The sequence below is a fragment of the Myxocyprinus asiaticus genome, chromosome 12, assembly GCF_019703515.2.
Source record: "Myxocyprinus asiaticus isolate MX2 ecotype Aquarium Trade chromosome 12, UBuf_Myxa_2, whole genome shotgun sequence".
NCBI lineage: Eukaryota > Metazoa > Chordata > Actinopteri > Cypriniformes > Catostomidae > Myxocyprinus > Myxocyprinus asiaticus.
In genome coordinates, this window is record NC_059355.1 from 51,115,016 (window position 1) to 51,135,015 (window position 20,000).

The 20,000-nt window shown below is 40.6% G+C and overlaps 1 protein-coding gene across 2 annotated transcripts in view; it reads right to left on the minus strand.

Annotated features, from left to right (window-relative positions):
• Positions 1–9,485: 9,485 nt before the first annotated feature.
• The window catches only part of ppp1r16b (protein phosphatase 1, regulatory subunit 16B), an 83,620-nt gene continuing 73,105 nt past the window's right edge, over positions 9,486–20,000 (minus strand). For both annotated transcript variants that reach the window (XM_051713087.1, XM_051713088.1), the window contains exons 5-11: positions 18,273–18,376; positions 18,009–18,133; positions 17,583–17,708; positions 16,572–16,647; positions 16,215–16,344; positions 14,833–14,965; positions 9,486–12,386 (exon numbers count right to left, since the gene is read on the minus strand). In XM_051713087.1, the coding sequence (XP_051569047.1) occupies positions 11,949–12,386; positions 14,833–14,965; positions 16,215–16,344; positions 16,572–16,647; positions 17,583–17,708; positions 18,009–18,133; positions 18,273–18,376 (1,132 nt within the window). In that variant the 3' untranslated portion in view covers positions 9,486–11,948. The remainder of the gene's footprint in view (positions 12,387–14,832; positions 14,966–16,214; positions 16,345–16,571; positions 16,648–17,582; positions 17,709–18,008; positions 18,134–18,272; positions 18,377–20,000) is intronic.

Genomic DNA, 20,000 nt, shown 5'->3' on the forward strand with positions numbered 1-20,000 from the left:
TCTCTCTCTCTCTGTCTCTCTCTCTTTCTACTCAATTCAATTCAAATGAGCTTTATTGGCATGACAAATTGTACATTGTATTGCCAAAGCATTTATATGAGCATGAAAAATAAACATGAACAAAGTAGAACAAATTCTGTATTGAACAAGTGTGGAAAAACAAGTGTATATACTTTCAGTGGTGTGTGTGTTTACACATGTGTATGTGTGTGTACAAGAGTTTGTGTGAATTCACGTGTCTTTGTGTGTGTGTCTTTGTGTGTGTGCGTGTCTGTGTGTGAATAAATGGGCGCATCACTGTTTGGTCGACTCTTCCCTCTTTTTGTGGCAGGAATTGATGTACTTTGCTGCTAGTGAAATGCAGTCTCTTTGTTCACCAAGTAAATATTGAGCTTGTGCATCATTCTTCAACTTTTTGAAGTTGGGATGAATAATTTCAAATTTGGGAAAGAAGTGTTTTCGAATTTCATTGTAATTAGGACAGGTGGTTAAAAAGTGCAGCTCTGTTTCTATTTCTCCTTGACTACAGTACAGGCATAACCTGCTCTCTCTGGGCATTCAGCTCTGTCTGTATCTGCCCTTCTCTCTCTCTCTCTCTCTCTCTCTCTCTCTCTCTCTCTCTCTCTCTCTCTCTCTGGGCATTCAGCTCTGTCTGTATCTGCCCTTCTTTCTCTCTCTCTCTCTCTCTCTCTCTCTCTCTCTCTCTCTCTGGGCATTCAGCTCTGTCTGTATCTGCCCTTCTCTCTCTCTCTCTCTCTCTCTCTCTCTCTCTCTCTCTGGGCATTCAGCTCTGTCTGTATCTGCCCTTCTTTCTCTCTCTCTCTCTCTCTCTCTCTCTCTCTCTGGGCATTCAGCTCTGTCTGTATCTGCCCTTCTTTCTCTCTCTCTCTCTCTCTCTCTCTCTCTCTCTGGGCATTCAGCTCTGTCTGTATCTGCCCTTCTTTCTCTCTCTCTCTCTCTCTCTCTCTCTCTCTGGGCATTCAGCTCTGTCTGTATCTGCCCTTCTTTCTCTCTCTCTCTCTGTCTCTCTCTCTCTCTGGGCATTCAGCTCTGTCTGTATCTGCCCTTCTTTCTCTCTCTCTCTCTGTCTCTCTCTCTCTCTGGGCATTCAGCTCTGTCTGTATCTGCCCTTCTTTCTCTCTCTCTCTCTGTCTCTCTCTCTCTCTGGGCATTCAGCTCTGTCTGTATCTGCCCTTCTTTCTCTCTCTCTCTCTGTCTCTCTCTCTCTCTGGGCATTCAGCTCTGTCTGTATCTGCCCTTCTCTCTCTCTCTCTCTCTCTCTCTCTCTCTCTGGGCATTCAGCTCTGTCTGTATCTGCCCTTCTCTCTCTCTCTCTCTCTCTCTCTCTCTCTCTGGGCATTCAGCTCTGTCTGTATCTGCCCTTCTTTCTCTCTCTCTCTCTCTCTCTCTCTCTCTGGGCATTCAGCTCTGTCTGTATCTGCCCTTCTCTCTCTCTCTCTGGGCATTCAGCTCTGTCTGTATCTGCCCTTCTTTCTCTCTCTCTCTCTCTCTCTCTCTCTCTCTGGGCATTCAGCTCTGTCTGTATCTGCCCTTCTTTCTCTCTCTCTCTCTCTCTCTCTCTCTCTCTGGGCATTCAGCTCTGTCTGTATCTGCCCTTCTTTCTCTCTCTCTCTCTCTCTCTCTCTCTCTCTCTGGGCATTCAGCTCTGTCTGTATCTGCCCTTCTTTCTCTCTCTCTCTCTGTCTCTCTCTCTCTCTCTGGGCATTCAGCTCTGTCTGTATCTGCCCTTCTTTCTCTCTCTCTCTCTCTCTCTCTCTCTCTGGGCATTCAGCTCTGTCTGTATCTGCCCTTCTTTCTCTCTCTCTCTCTCTCTCTCTCTCTCTGGGCATTCAGCTCTGTCTGTATCTGCCCTTCTCTCTCTCTCTCTCTCTCTCTCTCTCTCTGGGCATTCAGCTCTGTCTGTATCTGCCCTTCTTTCTCTCTCTCTCTCTCTCTCTCTCTCTCTCTCTCTCTGGGCATTCAGCTCTGTCTGTATCTGCCCTTCTTTCTCTCTCTCTCTCTCTCTCTCTCTCTCTCTCTGGGCATTCAGCTCTGTCTGTATCTGCCCTTCTTTCTCTCTCTCTCTCTGTCTCTCTCTCTCTCTGGGCATTCAGCTCTGTCTGTATCTGCCCTTCTTTCTCTCTCTCTCTCTCTCTCTCTCTCTGGGCATTCAGCTCTGTCTGTATCTGCCCTTCTTTCTCTCTCTCTCTCTCTCTCTCTCTCTGGGCATTCAGCTCTGTCTGTATCTGCCCTTCTTTCTCTCTCTCTCTCTCTCTCTCTCTCTCTCTGGGCATTCAGCTCTGTCTGTATCTGCCCTTCTTTCTCTCTCTCTCTCTCTCTCTCTCTCTCTCTCTCTCTCTGGGCATTCAGCTCTGTCTGTATCTGCCCTTCTTTCTCTCTCTCTCTCTGTCTCTCTCTCTCTCTGGGCATTCAGCTCTGTCTGTATCTGCCCTTCTTCTCTCTCTCTGGGCATTCAGCTCTGTCTGTATCTGCCCTTCTTTCTCTCTCTCTCTCTCTCTCTCTCTCTCTCTGGGCATTCAGCTCTGTCTGTATCTGCCCTTCTTTCTCTCTCTCTCTCTGTCTCTCTCTCTCTCTGGGCATTCAGCTCTGTCTGTATCTGCCCTCTCTCTCTCTCTCTCTCTCTCTCTCTCTCTCTCTCTCTCTCTCTCTGGGCATTCAGCTCTGTCTGTATCTGCCCTTCTCTCTCTCTCTCTCTCTCTCTCTGTCTCTCTCTCTCTCTGGGCATTCAGCTCTGTCTGTATCTGCCCTTCTCTCTCTCTCTCTCTCTCTCTCTCTCTCTCTCTCTGGGCATTCAGCTCTGTCTGTATCTGCCCTTCTCTCTCTCTCTCTCTCTGTCTCTGGGCATTCAGCTCTGTCTGTATCTGCCCTTCTCTCTCTCTCTCTCTCTGGGCATTCAGCTCTGTCTGTATCTGCCCTTCTTTCTCTCTCTCTCTCTGTCTCTCTCTCTCTCTGGGCATTCAGCTCTGTCTGTATCTGCCCTTCTCTCTCTCTCTCTCTCTGGGCATTCAGCTCTGTCTGTATCTGCCCTTCTCTCTCTCTCTCTCTCTCTCTCTCTCTCTCTCTCTCTGGGCATTCAGCTCTGTCTGTATCTGCCCCTCTCTCTCTCTCTCTCTCTCTCTCTCTCTCTGTCTCTCTCTCTCTCTGGGCATTCAGCTCTGTCTGTATCTGCCCTTCTCTCTCTCTCTCTCTCTCTCTCTCTCTCTCTCTCTCTCTCTCTCTCTCTCTCTGGGCATTCAGCTCTGTCTGTATCTGCCCTTCTCTCTCTCTCTCTCTCTCTCTCTCTCTCTCTCTCTCTCTCTCTGGGCATTCAGCTCTGTCTGTATCTGCCCTTCTCTCTCTCTCTCTCTCTCTCTCTCTGTCTCTCGCTCTCTCTGGGCATTCAGCTCTGTCTGTATCTGCCCTTCTCTCTCTCTCTCTCTCTCTCTGTCTCTCTCTCTCTCTGGGCATTCAGCTCTGTCTGTATCTGCCCTTCTTTCTCTCTCTCTCTCTCTCTCTCTGTCTCTCTCTCTCTCTGGGCATTCAGCTCTGTCTGTATCTGCCCTTCTCTCTCTCTCTCTCTCTCTCTCTCTCTCTCTCTCTCTCTCTCTCTCTGGGCATTCAGCTCTGTCTGTATCTGCCCTTCTCTCTCTCTCTCTCTCTCTCTGTCTCTCTCTCTCTCTGGGCATTCAGCTCTGTCTGTATCTGCCCTCTCTCTCTCTCTCTCTCTCTCTCTCTCTCTCTCTCTCTCTCTCTCTCTCTCTCTGGGCATTCAGCTCTGTCTGTATCTGCCCTTCTCTCTCTCTCTCTCTCTCTCTCTCTCTCTCTCTCTCTCTCTCTGGGCATTCAGCTCTGTCTGTATCTGCCCTTCTCTCTCTCTCTCTCTCTCTCTCTGTCTCTCGCTCTCTCTGGGCATTCAGCTCTGTCTGTATCTGCCCTTCTCTCTCTCTCTCTCTCTCTCTCTCTCTCTCTCTGGGCATTCAGCTCTGTCTGTATCTGCCCTTCTTTCTCTCTCTCTCTCTCTCTCTCTCTCTCTCTCTCTCTCTGGGCATTCAGCTCTGTCTGTATCTGCCCTTCTTTCTCTCTCTCTCTCTGTCTCTCTCTCTCTCTGGGCATTCAGCTCTGTCTGTATCTGCCCTTCTTTCTCTCTCTGGGCATTCAGCTCTGTCTGTATCTGCCCTTCTCTCTCTCTCTCTCTCTCTGTCTCTCTCTCTCTGGGCATTCAGCTCTGTCTGTATCTGCCCTTCTCTCTCTCTCTCTCTCTCTCTGTGTGTGTGTCTCTCTCTCTCTGTCTCTCTCTTTCTCTGGGCATCTAGCTCTGTCTGTATCTGCTGTCGTGTAATCTCTGTTTAGGGCCAAATAACATTATAGTTTGCTTTGTTTTTGTTGTTTCATTCCAATAAGTTAGGTAGTTTTCTTTTTGTACATGAATCATTTGGTTGGGCTGGATTCTGTGGATGAGGGTGTCAGTGTCCTGAGGCTGATTATTGTTAGTCGTGTTAGTCTGTTTGTGGAGCCTCAGGACCAGCTGAATGAGGGGACTCTTCTCAGCATTCACTTCATGGTTTTTAAGGGCTTTAAAATGATAAGAGTTGGGGTCACTCAATTTTAGATGTTTCCAATTTACTAAGCCCGGTACTAATATATGATCTTACAAGGTAAAGCTAGGGGGCAGTGTTCCCCTGCACCACTTCATTAACATTCAATACATCCACAGCGCATAAACACCCACAGGTAGGGCAAACACTCACACCCGTGCCCACTTGTGCTTTGCGCTGGCACGAAATTGGTTAAGAAGTAACACACGGTTGCACTCACGAAAATAGAGCCCTTAATAACTTTATTCTGCTTCTCAAGTCATTTATTTTTGTTTTAAGGATGTGGGTGAGTAGTGGGTATTTTTTTATTTATTTATTTTTTTACCAGAAATGAAGACAAAAATACTTAGCAAGAAAAATATTTTTTTTGCAGTGGGAAATAATGAGAATTACAATCGAAAAAATAGGCTTTATTTTCTTTAGCCAAAATATAATTTCTTATTTCTTATCTTTTTTATTTTGGGGTCAAATATGACTGGAGCATCTTTTGATAAGATTCAAGTAATTATGGATCATATTAAAAGAGCACAGACTTCATCGTTGATGAGAATACACATTGCTAAAATGAATTTCAGTCTTTTCAAGTACAGATAAGAAAAGAGTTCATGATGTGATGTTGACTATAGTGAAAGAAGATTGTTAGCAGCATTTCAATTTGAGTGATGCATTTCCACGTCTGTGGCAGCAATATAACACAGAAAACTGCCGTTTTTACAACAGCTGGCACCAAAATAAAGCACTCTGATATACTGTATATACTGTGCCATCTCTCTCTCTCTCTCCAGTGAGGAAAAATAATAACCCGTCGAGTCGAACAGAACACAGACGAACTGTGTATACATATGTATGTCTGGGGGGATTTAATATAAAGAAAATTTGATTACAATGGCTTGAGATCTCGAGCAGTGTGAGGGAAATCCTGGGATCCTCACACACAACAGTCTCTAGAATTTACTCCGAATGGTGCCAAAAACACAAAACATCCAGTGAGCGGCAGTTCTGTGGATGGAAATGTCTTGTTGATGGGAGAGGTCAACAGAGAATGGCCAGACTACTTCTACCAAGTCTACGGTAACTCAGATAACCACTCTGTACAATTGTGGTGAGAGGAATATCACCTCTGAATGCTGTTCTGAGGTGCGGGTTGGCGCTGTTTTGGCGGCACAAGGGGGACCGACACAATATTAGACATATGGTTTGTTTGTTGTGGTTGATCAGTGTATACATATACACACACATACAGGGTGTGCCCCACCCCCACCAAAAAAACAAAAACAGGGCCACTATGTTTGATTGCTCATATCTTAAAAATGCATAAAGACGGGGGCCTGGGTATCTCAGCGAGTATTGATGCTGACTATCACCCCTGGAGTCACGAGTTCGAATCCAGGGTGTGCTGAGTGACTCCAGCCAGGTCTCCTAAGCAACCAAATTGGCCCGGTTGCTAGGGAGGGTAGAGTCACATGGGGTAACCTCCTCGTGGTCGTGATTAGTGGTTCTCGCTCTCAGTGGGGCATGTGGTAAGTTGTGTGTGGATCGTGGAGAGTAGCATGAGCCTCCACATGCTGTGAGTCTCCGCGGTGTCATGCACAACGAGTCACGTGATCAGATGCACGGATTGACGGTCTCAGAAGCGGAGGCAACTGAGACTTGTCCTCCACCACCCGGATTGAGGCGAGTAACTGCGCCACCACGAGGACCTACTAAGTAGTGGGAATTGGGCATTCCAAGTTTGGGAGAAAAGGGGATAAAAAAAAATGTTTAAATTAAAAAATGCATAAAGGTGTTTGCACGATTTTTGGCATACTTCTACGGCTTTTTGTAAACAACAAAATGACGTCACTATGAGCAACAACTTGCTACAAATAAGTAAATAAGTTAAAAAAAAAAAAAAAAAAAAGTTTTTTTTTAGCCTAAGTTTGCTGCCATTGAAAACTTGTCACAGTGATGTCATTTTGTAGTTGTTTACAAAAAATTGTAGAAGAATGGCAAAAACGCCTTTATGCATTTTTTAAATATGAGCAATCAAACATAGTTGCCCCGTTTTTGTTTATATATATATATATATAGACAGAACAAATACTGTAACATTTTTAAATTTGCATAATTTATCATTTGTAATGAAAATGTGTATTATCTTAATAAATGAATGCAATACAGAAGCATTCTCATTAGTGGTCTCAGATATTTAAACTTCACTATATGAGTTCCCACCAGCCTCATAGTCTTAATTAATAATCACTGTCTGAACCCTGACAGACATGATATTTACATGCTTCAGGTTACTTTCAGATCAGAGAATGTAGAAATAAATACAACAACATCAGCTTATAGAAATGTATCAGACTGATTCACTGAGGCAGTATTTACATGCATCACAGTGAGCACGTGTTATTACCACTTCTTCCTCATTGGTCATCTTCTGCTGACTCATTGTGGTTGGTCCTTCGCCAGTGCATTATCAGCACGCTGATGGATGAATAATCACTTCCTAAAAGATCTGCCTGCGGTCTGAACAACAGTCAATATATAAACTCATGGCTACACTCACAATTATTCAGATAAAGCGGATGTCTTCACATTACAGAAGTTTGATGAGGTTTGGCATTTACAGTTTGAACTCGTGAAGCACAAGAGAAGAGCAGATTATTAACAGAAACATCTACTAGGAATTTGACTGTTCTGCATGTGTGTGTTCACTCTTTTATGTGCATTTTACAACTGGAACATTAAAGTAGACAGATCGGCTCAAATTAACTTGAGTGATTCTCACTCAACCTGCATATCCACATCAAATTTAACCCCAAATCAATAATAATAATTACAAAATAAATTATATGTTGCATAAAGAAAATGAAGTTTACATTTAGGACCATTGTAACATTATTTTCAGGACACTTGAGCACAGAAAAATTAATGTAACACATCCAGATGTTACTTTTAGTACTCATTGGTTTTTAACATTTCATTTAAAGATTGTAACACATTCACTGTAGATTCACAATGATTATGTCAATTAAAATGAGTGACAACAAAAAGCAGTACTTTTTACAACTTAAATGATATACACACACACACACACAAATATATATATATATATTTTGGCCTATTTTTGTAAGATTAATATAAGATTACTGAATTAATACAACTTAAAATATTTTGTTATTTTGGTAAAGATTACTCATTTCAACTTGATATAATTTTATGAAATTGAAATCTGTAAATCTTAAAATTATTATGTTTTTTTTTATAATTCTTTTATTTTTTGAGTGCATCATCTTTTCACATTGCGAATGAGAATTGGGTGGTAAAATGTTAATCACTGACATGAAAATAATGTTTGTGTAAAAAAATAAATAATTAATAGCCCTAAAAATAAGCTTCATTTTCTATATGCTATGTAAAACTTCTTATTTGTTTCTTTTATTTTTGGAGTAAAATAGGACCAGGTCCCCCACATAGTTTGTGAAAATGGGTCAAGAAATGAGGCTGTTTTAGAAATTGATCAAAATATACAATTTATTGAAAATGTTAATACAGTGATCAGTGTATTCCAGTAATTATAAAATCAGTAGTTGTGATCATCTTTTCCCTTTATTGTGAGCGAGGCATTACATGTCCATATTTCACTAGACTGAGAAACACAGACTGTACAAGACAGTAAAAACAGACACAAAACTCTTTTGAGGCTGAATGTCATCAGTTATATATACTATAAGAACACTGTACGACTGTACGCTACGACTGTGAAGACAACAGGCGGTTTTGTGTTTGTTCATTTTCAGTCAAAAACAAGGAACCTTTCATGCATAATTAAATTCATTCTTCTTTGTTAATATAAAGCCGTTAATGTCAGCACAATTTGGCCTCTGACAAACACAGTATGAAGCATTTCAGTTTCACAATGACATTGAGTCATATTACATTTCACTATCATTTCCACAATCAAACAGAAAAAAATTCCACAGATTATTTACATTTTTTCCACCTTTGTAAAGTGACGAATAAAATGAGCTGTTCAGGTTGTAGTCTAAAAACCCGGAAGACAATTAATTTGAGCCATTGAGTTCCCGCGGGAATTTCAAATGAGTTTTTAAAATACAGGAAAGCAAACCACTCCTCTTTCAGATTTTTCACTCCTTTTCTGAAGCTAATTTACCCAAACTGTTTGGTAAAATTTTATATATTTTCCTTATTAGATCACTTGAAAGGGTTACTTTAAACTTAACCCTTGTGCGTCAATTTAAAAAATGTTACTCAGAGGTCCTTAGAGGACAAAAATGTCTGTGTCAAAAAACTGCCATAATAATATTATATATTAATAGTATTTTCCACTTTCAATAAGTTAATGTTTTAACCAGCATCAGTCCTGATCATAACTACCAAATATTCACTCATTTTCAGGATTTTAACCCTTTAAATGCCAGTTTGTTTACATAATGCCACTGTTGTTTTTTATAATAAATAAATAAATAAATAAAAAGAAATTATTTTCCATATACTAAATGCTAAGGGGTTTTTTTGGGGGGATGATCACAGTCATTGATTAGCAACAACACTGATTTTGATGCATTATTATTTTTTGTGCAGTGTCAGATAAAAAATAAATAAATAAATAAAAAAATAAATAAAAAACACATTCAGGACCTTAGAGGACAAAAATAAAAACGGCCATAAAAATATTATATATTAATATTATTTTCCACTTTCACTGACTGATTTTTTAACCAACATCAGTCCTGATCATAACTACCAAATATTCATTTATTTTCAGGATTTTAACCCTTTAAATCCCAGTTTGTTTACATAATGCCACTGTTGTTTTTTTACACACACACACACACACACAAATTTCTCAATACACACATACAAAACACACTCTGACATCCATACCAACACACACACACACACAAATTTCTCAATACACACATACAAAACACACTCTGACATCCATACCAACACACACACACACACAAATTTCTCAATACACACATACAAAACACACTCTGACATCCATACCAACACACACACACACACACACAATTTTAGCTGCATCATTTATTCAGTTGTCCTGCAGTGCTCTATAATACAGCAAACAGAGAATAGGGGAAAAGCATGTATTTGCTCCATAGGCTAAACATTAGGAAAATGGCGCCATCTGGTGGAAAATATTAAAAATGTAAATTTTGAAGCCAGGGCTCCGGAATGAAAGTATAATATCATAGAATTCATGATTTTATGCTTTAATGGCACTGGGATCAAATATAACAGTTTTAATGAGTTTCAATGGGGACATTTTTGTCCTGAAGGTCCTGAGTGTAACTATTTTGTGTACACAGTGTATTATAGATGTATTATAGGAACTGAGGTTGAAATATCAAAATTCCCCCAAAAATACACACCTTTGGAAAAATGTATGCCGTTGCCATTAACACAGCCAAAATGAGCGAAAAAACAAAAATGAAAAAGACAAAAATGTCCCGAAGGTCGCACAAGGGTTAAACACTTAAAAAGCTTTAAATACAACAAACAAATCAACTGAAAATATACACCTGGAACACCCGCTATGACTTTCTCACCTTTTTCACCTCTCATGAGTTTGCATTCCTGACAATGGCCGTTTTAGATGAAGTAAAATAAGTCCTGTGGTTAAAATTACTTGAAGAGAACATGAATTACACACACAGTCAGACCTCAGTCATGGATTTTTTTTAGCTACTGTGTTTTTTAAAAACGCATGTTGATATCAAAATGCTAATTAAAGACTACAACTCCCATCAGCCTGTGAGCTACGTGCTTTATGCAATGGACGACTCTTGTAGCCTTTTTTAGCAACAGGTTAGCAACATGCATTTTTAAAATACACGACTGAGGAATGACTGCATGCAATTTATGTTCTAGAACAAAACATGAAAGTCTCTTCAAGTAATTTTCACCACAGATCTTATTTTACTCGTAATACAAAAATCCCAGTTCTAAAATCCCATAGGAAATTTCTGAGGGAACTCACGGCGAATTAGCCTGCAAACTGACATCACGGCTGAACAGCTCTATAGGGTGAGTGTTGAGAAGAGGGAGGGGCTACTGGAGTGTTCCTGGAACCTCATTGGCTGTTTCAGATGTCCATCTTCTGGAAGACTTTGGCACCCAATAGGAGAGCGACATAAAGTAGACAATTAATTAAATTAAATGAGCTAAAGCAAAGGAAGAATTGTGCAAATGAAATAATACTTCTGTCAAGGTATGATTGTGTCTATATGAAATACTTTGACATGTGAAAATCGCATAATATTAGCATTTTCTGCTACCGAGGTTACTATTATGACATAATAAACATGCATGTCGCGTGTGAATCTCAAAAGGTTTTGCAGAACAAAGGTTGCATTATATAGACATGAGCATCAAGATATCCTTCCCAGTGACCCTTGAACCCTCATATAAAACACTGAACACGGCAGAAAACGACGAGTAATCCAACGTAGATTGTATTTTCTTCAAATGCACATGTAGGGCTTCCATAACGCTTACATATCCACTTAAACTGCCCATTATAACCAACACTGTCATACAAAAATACTGCCGTCTGAAAACAGACTTTAAGGACGCATTCATAAATCATCAGAACTCGTTTGCGTGCACAACTGCGCTGTAGATCAGTTCATCTCTCTGCAATACAATAAATAATTATGGTACAGTGGCTTCTGTGCACATATACAAATAAATACTGTACATAAACACTTCTGAAACTGTCGCCTCACAAACGTCACCAGCAACAGAAAGACTGTAAATGTTTTATTCTCTTCTCATGTAAATCGACGTTTCCAAACTGGTCAACCGCACGAGATCTGGCCGTGACGTTATGAATTACTTGACTTGTGCATTTAAAACAGCACAAAACGTCAGATGTGGTCGTCATCGTGAGTTTGCTTAAAGAACAATCGTACACTAAGATGAATGAAATCTTCATTTTTGCTCAGAATCGATACTGGAAGTGATGGGACAGATGAGGGACAGATGTGCAATATTTCCTTCCTTGTTTCAGAACTTTTCTGTCCTGTTTACGAGTTCACAGAGAGGTCACACCGCTCAACCTTACAGCATGACGCTTCTCTCTTAGACTTCCTTTACCCTGCGATTACCTCACACTGCTTCCCCTTTTCCTCTCCTGCATTTCTTCAGCAGAACGCCTCCTTAAACGTCCAGGTTTGGAGCGGAATGAGAGAGAAACTGGACGATCGCAGAGGAATAATCTCTGGCAGGTGAAATGTGGGATGAGTTCCGCTAGTGGGCGGCCACGAGTTCTGCTACGTGTTTAATTTTCAGCCAATCAGACGCTTGGAATCCTCTGTGGACCTAGGAGATGCAGCAGCAGCTGTGAGTTTTGGGGTCCTCCTCTTCTATTGGCTGCTTGAATCTGAAAAGCGGTGGGTCTCCACTGGCGGGTGTGAAGTAAACCGCGCTGCCATTGGACGACACCAGAGGCATGCGCGGATCCTCGGGACTGGCTTTGGTCTCTGTGAAAACCGTGGAGCCGTTGCCCGGGCGGCCGTTGAGGACAGGATGGCTGAGGAGTTTGGCGGCGGCGCGCTGCTTTTTGAGTTCAGACAGCGTCTGAGCACGCGGCTCTTTCGGCTTACACTCCTCAGTGGAGATGGTGGGGTCACGGTGAGGCTCAGGGGTCACGGGGTCACTGTTAGGAGCGGTCGGCGCTGTAGGGGTCGTGCTGGTGGAGATGCAGCCGTTCTGATGACCTCCTTCCTTCAGGATTCCAGGAGCTTCCTCAGACTGAGTCTGTAAAACAACAAAGCAAACAGTTACGACTAACTGTATGAATCTGTGTAATGACCAGTGATGGGGAGTAACTAACTAAAAGTAGCGACACGACTGACTTAACTATATTTTTCAGTATCAAACACACTCACCTAAACCGTCCCCTCTCTCTCTCTCTCTCTCTCGTGTAGTGCTTGAAAAAACGAATCATTCAAGTGAATCAATTCTTTCAGACACTTCATGTAAATGAACTGATTACAATAAATGATTCAGTTTAAGCGTTGGGAACTCCGACTGATTTTAGGGAGTCTGTTTGTTTGAACGATGCATATAAATGAACTGGTTCACATAAATGATTCACTGATTCACTGGAGCCCTTAAAGGGACTTCATTGGATGTCACAGTCAATGTTTTTTTTTTTTTTTTTTAAAGCAAACTATGTAGTTCATTGCTGCTGTTTATCACTATATTTCAACTGAGTTATATAGAATAAGGTGTTTTCTAGATGTATTAGTTTATTTATTAAATATATATTACTTTCAGGTGATATTATTTGATACTTTTGATTGCAGGATTAAATAATACCATCTGACTGACATTTATTTAACCCCTTACACCCTGAAGGCATTTTTGAAAGATTTCCATTCTTTTTTTTTTAACATCATATATCTTAGGATGCATATAAGAGAGGTCCGAGAAAAAAAAAAGTGTCTTGTTCCACAACATGTCAAGTGTACTTGACAAATTTTGTGTTGATACTACAAAGAAATCAAAGATGCAGCTTTGGAACGGCAAGTGTCCCTTCTTTACTCCAAGTGTACAATAACCTCTCCAAGCAAGTATTAAGGTGTTTTATTGAACATTAAAACGGAATAATTGAAATCTCTGAATGCAAACAGCTGAAAAAAAATCTAACATGCCCCAAATAATGAAAAATAATAACATCACCCCCTTATTTCATCACTCCAAAAAATGTGCATTGAGCGTCCTCTTGTGTGTAGTTTGTGTATGTGCACTCTGGCTCTGGTCACAGTGGATATGCCTGTTTCCAAATATGGATTCTGAGACTCTCTAGACATCCACTGAGGATGATCTAACACATCTATGATGCGAAGGATCGTATTTCAGTGAATGGATCCCAGAGAAACTATAGAGACACCACAGATGTCATGACACTCTTTGAGGAATATTTGAGGATCTACACATCATATTACGTTGAGTGTGGGCTTGTTTGATTCAGAATAATCTACTGTAAGTTGTGATATGCCATTTACTATTTCATGTTTATTTTTCATGAAGTTATGAACCAAAATGTGACGAAAAATCAGTTTGTGTGTTTATTATACATGTGGATTTCACACACTACCACTCACCGTAGTTTCTCTCATCATTTATTCACCTTCATGCCATCCCAGATGTGACTTTCTTTCTTCTGCAGAACACAAATGAAGAGTTTTAGAAGAATATTTCAGCTCTGTAGGTCCATATAATGCAAGTGAATGGTGACCAGAACTTTAAAGCTCCAAAAAGCACATAAAGGCAGCATAAACGTAATCCATAAATGGTTTAATCCATGTCTTCAGAAGTGATCTAATCAGTTTTGGGTGAGAAACAGACCAAAATGTAACTTCTTTTTCACTGTACATCTTGCAATTGCAGTCTACTGGAACAATCAAGATTTCGAGATCGATTACACTTCCTAGTAGAGTTCGCACAGTGCTAGATGGCACTAGAAAGTGTAATAAAGCTTGAAATCATGATCACCAAGGACACTGTTGATGTCAATATTTATAGTAAAACTTAAATATTTATCTGTTTCTCACCCACACCTATCATATCTCTTCTGAAGGCATGGATTAAACCACTGGATTAATTTTATGCTGACTTTATGTGCTTTTTGGAGCTTCAAAATTCTGGTCACCATTCACTTGCATTGTATGGACCTACAGAGCTGAAATATTCTTCTAAAAATCTTCATTTGTGTTCTGCAGAAGAAAGAAAGTCATACACATCTGGGATGGCATGAGGGTGAATAAATGATGAAACAATTTTCATTTTTGGGTGAACTGTCCCTTTAATTGTTTACCTCCCAAAGATAAGTACAGTAATGATTTATAATGATTTAAGGAAGTTTATATGGATACAATGGGGATGAAGTTCAAATGTCCTTTGTCACATTGTCCATATTCACCCTGTCTTATAAAATTTGCAACATTTACAATCATAATAAAATATATATATTTGTATACATTACTTAAAATTTGTTCTTAAAATAGCAATTATTCCTTTTTGCAGTGTGGCCAGAATGAGAATGATGGCAGTAAAAATGTGCACAACTGGCTCAATCCAGCCAGCAGTAAAGTTTCTCACAGTTTGGAGTCACATGTCCTTACAAGCCTTCTGGTTTTGCGCAGGATAAAAATAATAATAAAAACAAAGAAAAAAATCATAAGAAAGTTGTGCTCACTGATTGGCTATTCTCCTGGTCAGACTCTCGTTCTCTCTTGTCCTCTCTTCCTCTCCAAACGATTGCTTCTGTCTGATATTCTTTCCTGCACAGATTATGTCTGTCTGACAGACTCGCCCTCCTCACCACCTTCCTACACACACACACACACGCACACACGCACGCACGCACGCACACACGCACACACGCACGCACACACACACACACACGCAGTGAAAGAAAAGTCTATATCAAGTCAGAATTAATTCACCACAGAATAATGAAAATAGCACTGAAAGTGAGAACTGAACCTCATATTTGTGTTAAAGTTTCATTAATGTAATGGTCTGGAGTCTATTATTCTGTCTGTATCATGTTACCACATGCACCTGTTTATCTCAGGACAGTTTTAAGGTTTAGGTCTTGTTTAAAACAGCGACAGCTGCCGTTAATCATTTATAATGAGCATTACAGAGCGAAATTTATCTGTTATGAGGGAAATAAACCTGGAGCTACTTCATAATGTAGTTAAAGAAAATTAACCCCTTCAAACATTTGTCAACCAATCAGAATCAAGATTTCGGCAATCCTGTAGGATTATGCTTAATTGTAAAGCATGTAAGTGAATTTGAATATTTTATCAACAAGCACATTTACACAGAAACTCATTATAGACCAGTTTTACAGAAAAAAAAAAGATCTAATTGAAAATAAAGGCTTGAGAGTGCAATGAGTGTAACTGTCCAGCAGATGTCAGTGTGTGTGTGTGCGTGTGTGTAAGTGCGTGTGAGTGCGTGTGCGTGAGAGTGTGTGAGTGTGTGAGTGTGTGTCGGTGTGTGTGTCGGTGTGTGAGTGTCTCGGTGTGTGAGTGTCTCGGTGTGTGAGTGTCTCGGTGTGTGAGTGTGAGTGAGTGTGTGTGTCTCGGTGTGTGAGTGTGTGTGTCTCGGTGTGTGAGTCTCGGTGTGTGAGTGTGTGTGTCTCGGTGTGTGAGTGTGTGTGTCGGTGTGTGAGTGTGAGTGAGTGTGTGTGTCTCGGTGTGTGAGTGTGTGTGTCTCGGTGTGTGAGTGTGTGTGTCGGTGTGTGAGTGTGTGTGTGTCGGTGTGTGAGTGTGTGTGTGAGAGTGTGTGAGTGTGTGAGTGTCTCGGTGTGTGAGTGTGAGTGTGTGAGTGTGTTGGTGTGTGAGTGAGCGTGTGCGTGTGTGTACAGGTTTTGCTATACTTGTGAGGACCAAGTATTGAGAATGAACCTGTTCTGTGAGGACATTTCTGGTTGTGAGGATCTTTTGGGTGGTCCTCACAAGGGAAATAACATATTAATGATGTTTTTTTGTGGTGTGTGTGTGTGTGTGGGGGGGGGTTGTGTATTGTAGTGTGTGTAAGTGTCCAGCAGGTGTCAGTGTATACCCGCGGCTGCCTGCACTGCTGGTTCTGCGACACAGTGACGTCTTGTGTTTGAGCTGTGACTTCATGATGATGTCGTGCTTGTGCTTCAGTTCCAGTAGATGATTCCTGAACTCCTCGTCCTCACACAGATCTACACACACACACACACGCACACACACACGCACACACGCACATGTGCACACACATTTTTTGAGCTTTATGCCATTAGCAACAGTCAACTGTAAGTCTGTGTGTTTCCTGTATTCTGGTAGTATTTATATATTTTTGAATAAGTATTTGTATAGTAGTGAATGCTATGAATCGTGATCTCAGAGAGCTCAGCTGAGTATCAAACTGATATCAGATGAGTGTTTGTACCGATGGGCGTCTCCTCCATGTGTGTTTTGGCATTTAGATTGGCACCATGAGACACGAGCAGCTCTGCCACATGAACCTGCGGAGGACAGAAATCATTAGTCCTTTAACACTTACTGTGGGTATCTGTAAAAAGTGTTTAAACATTTCTGAGGATATTCTGATATATATAAAAATAGGATTTGTTAAAGGGACAGTTCACCCATTTCTGTCAATTAATTTTTCTGTCAAATGGGTTTGGAATGACATGAGGGTGAGTAAATGATTTTATTTGAGGTACTCCATTAAAACATTCCCACATGTGTCAGTATAAGAGCTATACGCAGGCTGACTATAGTCAGTGTGACCCCTTTTACACCTGGTATTAAGATGCGTCTCAGGTGGTCAGACGAGACACATCGCTGTTTACACCTGGTCACTAAATACGTCTACTGTGACCACATTCGTTGGGATTTGGAGTGGAAGGTCTCTGTTTAATGACGACATACATCATTCACTCTGTCAGTGTTTAACTGCATGATATTAAAAAACAACAAAGTCAGAAAAGACATAGAAAGCACCAAAAAACGGCACACTGTTTCTTCTAAATGCATCTGAAATTTAATCCAAGCACAAACGCAAACAATCTCCTTTATTTTAGTGGATTACCTGTATTAAAGGAGCTTCAAATGAGTGTGCATCTCATCTGTGTTACTGCATGTTCATACCAGACACACTGAAGAAGATCTGTGAAGTTCTCGTGCTTGTGTATACATTCGCTTTTTCAAATGTTCTGACCGGACGGTTATTTCCTGTTCCGTTACCAGCACAGTTTAAACTCTTGTTTTAGCACAGTGGTTGATTGACAGGTGTCTGAGACGCATCAGGACAGATTAGCGTTTACACTTCAAATGCGATGTGGTGACGTGTTTTTGACTACCTTCATACGTGGTTTTTGAGATCCGATCACAAAACATTTTAGACCCCGTTTAGACCTGTATTAAGTGTTAAGTCTGTGTGTGTGTGTGTATGCACCTGTCCCCAGCATGCAGCAGCGTGTAACGGTTGCCACCCATCAGTATCTCTGAGGTCAGTTCTGGCTCCGCCCTCTAACAGCAGCTCTGCGGCCTGTACGTAACCATTCGCCGCGACGATATGAAGCTGCAGAAACACAATAAACATGATCTTTATCACACTGACAGTAACAATACCTCATCCACATTCCACAGAGAATATCATCATTAAACATGATTCTTCTACATCACACAAACTTCACAAGCTTGCAGGCTAAAAGCTACTAGATTGCCACTGTGCATAATCTTTATATTGTACACTTCATATTATGCAAGTCATAATTTGTGTTCTATGGTATGCTTGTGTAGGCCCTACAATAAAGCATAGGTATTTCACTCACAAAGAACTGCTGGCAAGGAATAAATGAATCGAAATAAATGTGTGTACCAGTGTAGCTCCCTGTGAGTCGTGTTTGTTGATGTCAGCTCCGTCCTGCAGGATGTTCTGAATATCTCCCAGCATCCTCCTCTCCACCGCCGCTCGCGTCTCATTGATCATCTCCTGCGTGATGCCTGTCATTCACGCAATCATACAATACAGCTGTCAATCAAACAGTTCTCAATCAAATCCTGATTGGGAGGCAAGTGTCAGTACAAGGTTACAGTACGTTTCATTAATTGTACTGTCTTGGATCTTGGAGAAACGGCTCACCTCGATTGGCCATGGCGGTCTCTATGATGTCAAGAGTGGGGTCATCCTCACAGAGGTCATAGGGCATGTTACCATCAGAGTTCACAGCTAACAGGTCAGCACCACTGCAGAGAGACACGATTACACTTTATTCATGAACGCAACCTCTCTCTCATCTACATAGAGACCTACCTTTATATAAAACAGTTAAAGTTTAATTATATTTACTATAGACTAACCCTAACCCTAACATGACCATAAAAGAAAATGTAAGATTAACATTATGTATATACTGTTTATACCATGGTATGTTCGAATACTCGATTCTGATTGGATGGAATGCATGCGTTCAAACCGTTTAATGCACAGGTAGTTCCACTCAATTTTAATCCTCATTCTATATTAATGCGCCAACTCTGCTGTGCTTCGTAATGAGACATTGCAAGAGTTTTATGCCTCTGTTCAAACTGCCTCCGGACGTGAATATAGTCTCAGACTAGGATTAACCATCACATCACAAAACAACATCATCAAGTCATGCAGTGCCATCTTTAAATCAACTGTGAAGTGCTACAGGAAACACAGAAAAGACAACAGTGTTCATCAGTCCCTTATTACTCACCCAAAGCACTTGTGAGGAAAGTACGGTTTGACATTCAGCTATTTTGCACGGAGGGGAAGAGAAGGTAACCGAGACCCATTAAATGCATCTTTCACTGTCTGGCAAGACGAGGCAAGATGATTTATTTTGTAATATGAAAAACATCTAAAACTGCTGCACTGCTCAACATGTGCACTAGAGGGCACCCTGCAATCACACATCACTGACTGAAGCTCTAAATGAGACTGTTTCATAACACACAGCCTTTTGCTGTTTTGTAATCGTGTATTAAGGCCACATCAAAATTTCATTCTCAATTCAGTCAATCGTGCAGCCTTAATGGATACCATTTGGAGGACAAAGTCCATGTTTCAGAACGTTTTGGATGATTTTCCCCTCATCATGTACAGTAAGTGCTACTTTAACAACCGTCACGTTGTAAAAGTAGTTTTCCGTCATTAATGTGAAAATGACAAAGAATAGGAATCAAAAATTACATGTTCTGAGGAGTGCCAACCCTTCAACATTATGTAGCTATTATTATTTTTAAATTGAGGAATTAACCCTTGTGCATCAATTTAAAAAATTTACTCAGAGGTCCTTAGAGGACAAAAATGTCGCCGTCAAAAAACTGCCATAATAATTTTATATATTAATATTATGTTCATTTCTTAACCAACATCAATCCTGATCATAACTTCCAAATATTCATTCATTTTCAGGATTTTAACCCTTTAAATCCCAGTTTGTTTACATAATGCCACTGTTGTTTTTTACACACACACACACACACACACACAAATTTCTCAATACACACATACAAAACACACTCTGACATCCACACCAACACACACACACAATTTTAGCTGCATCATTTATTCAGTTGTCCTGCAGTGCTCTATAATACAGCAAACAGAGAATAGGGGAAAAGCATGTATTTGCTCCATAGGATAAACATGCAAAAAATGGCGCCATCTGGTGGAACATATTAAAAATGTAAGTTTTGAAGCCAGGGCTCTGGAATGAAAACATAATATCATAGAACTCATGATTTTATGCTTTAATGGCACTGGGATCAAATATTGCAGTTTTAATGGGTTTCAATGGGGACATTTTTGTCCTGAAGGTCCTGAGTGTAACTATTTTGT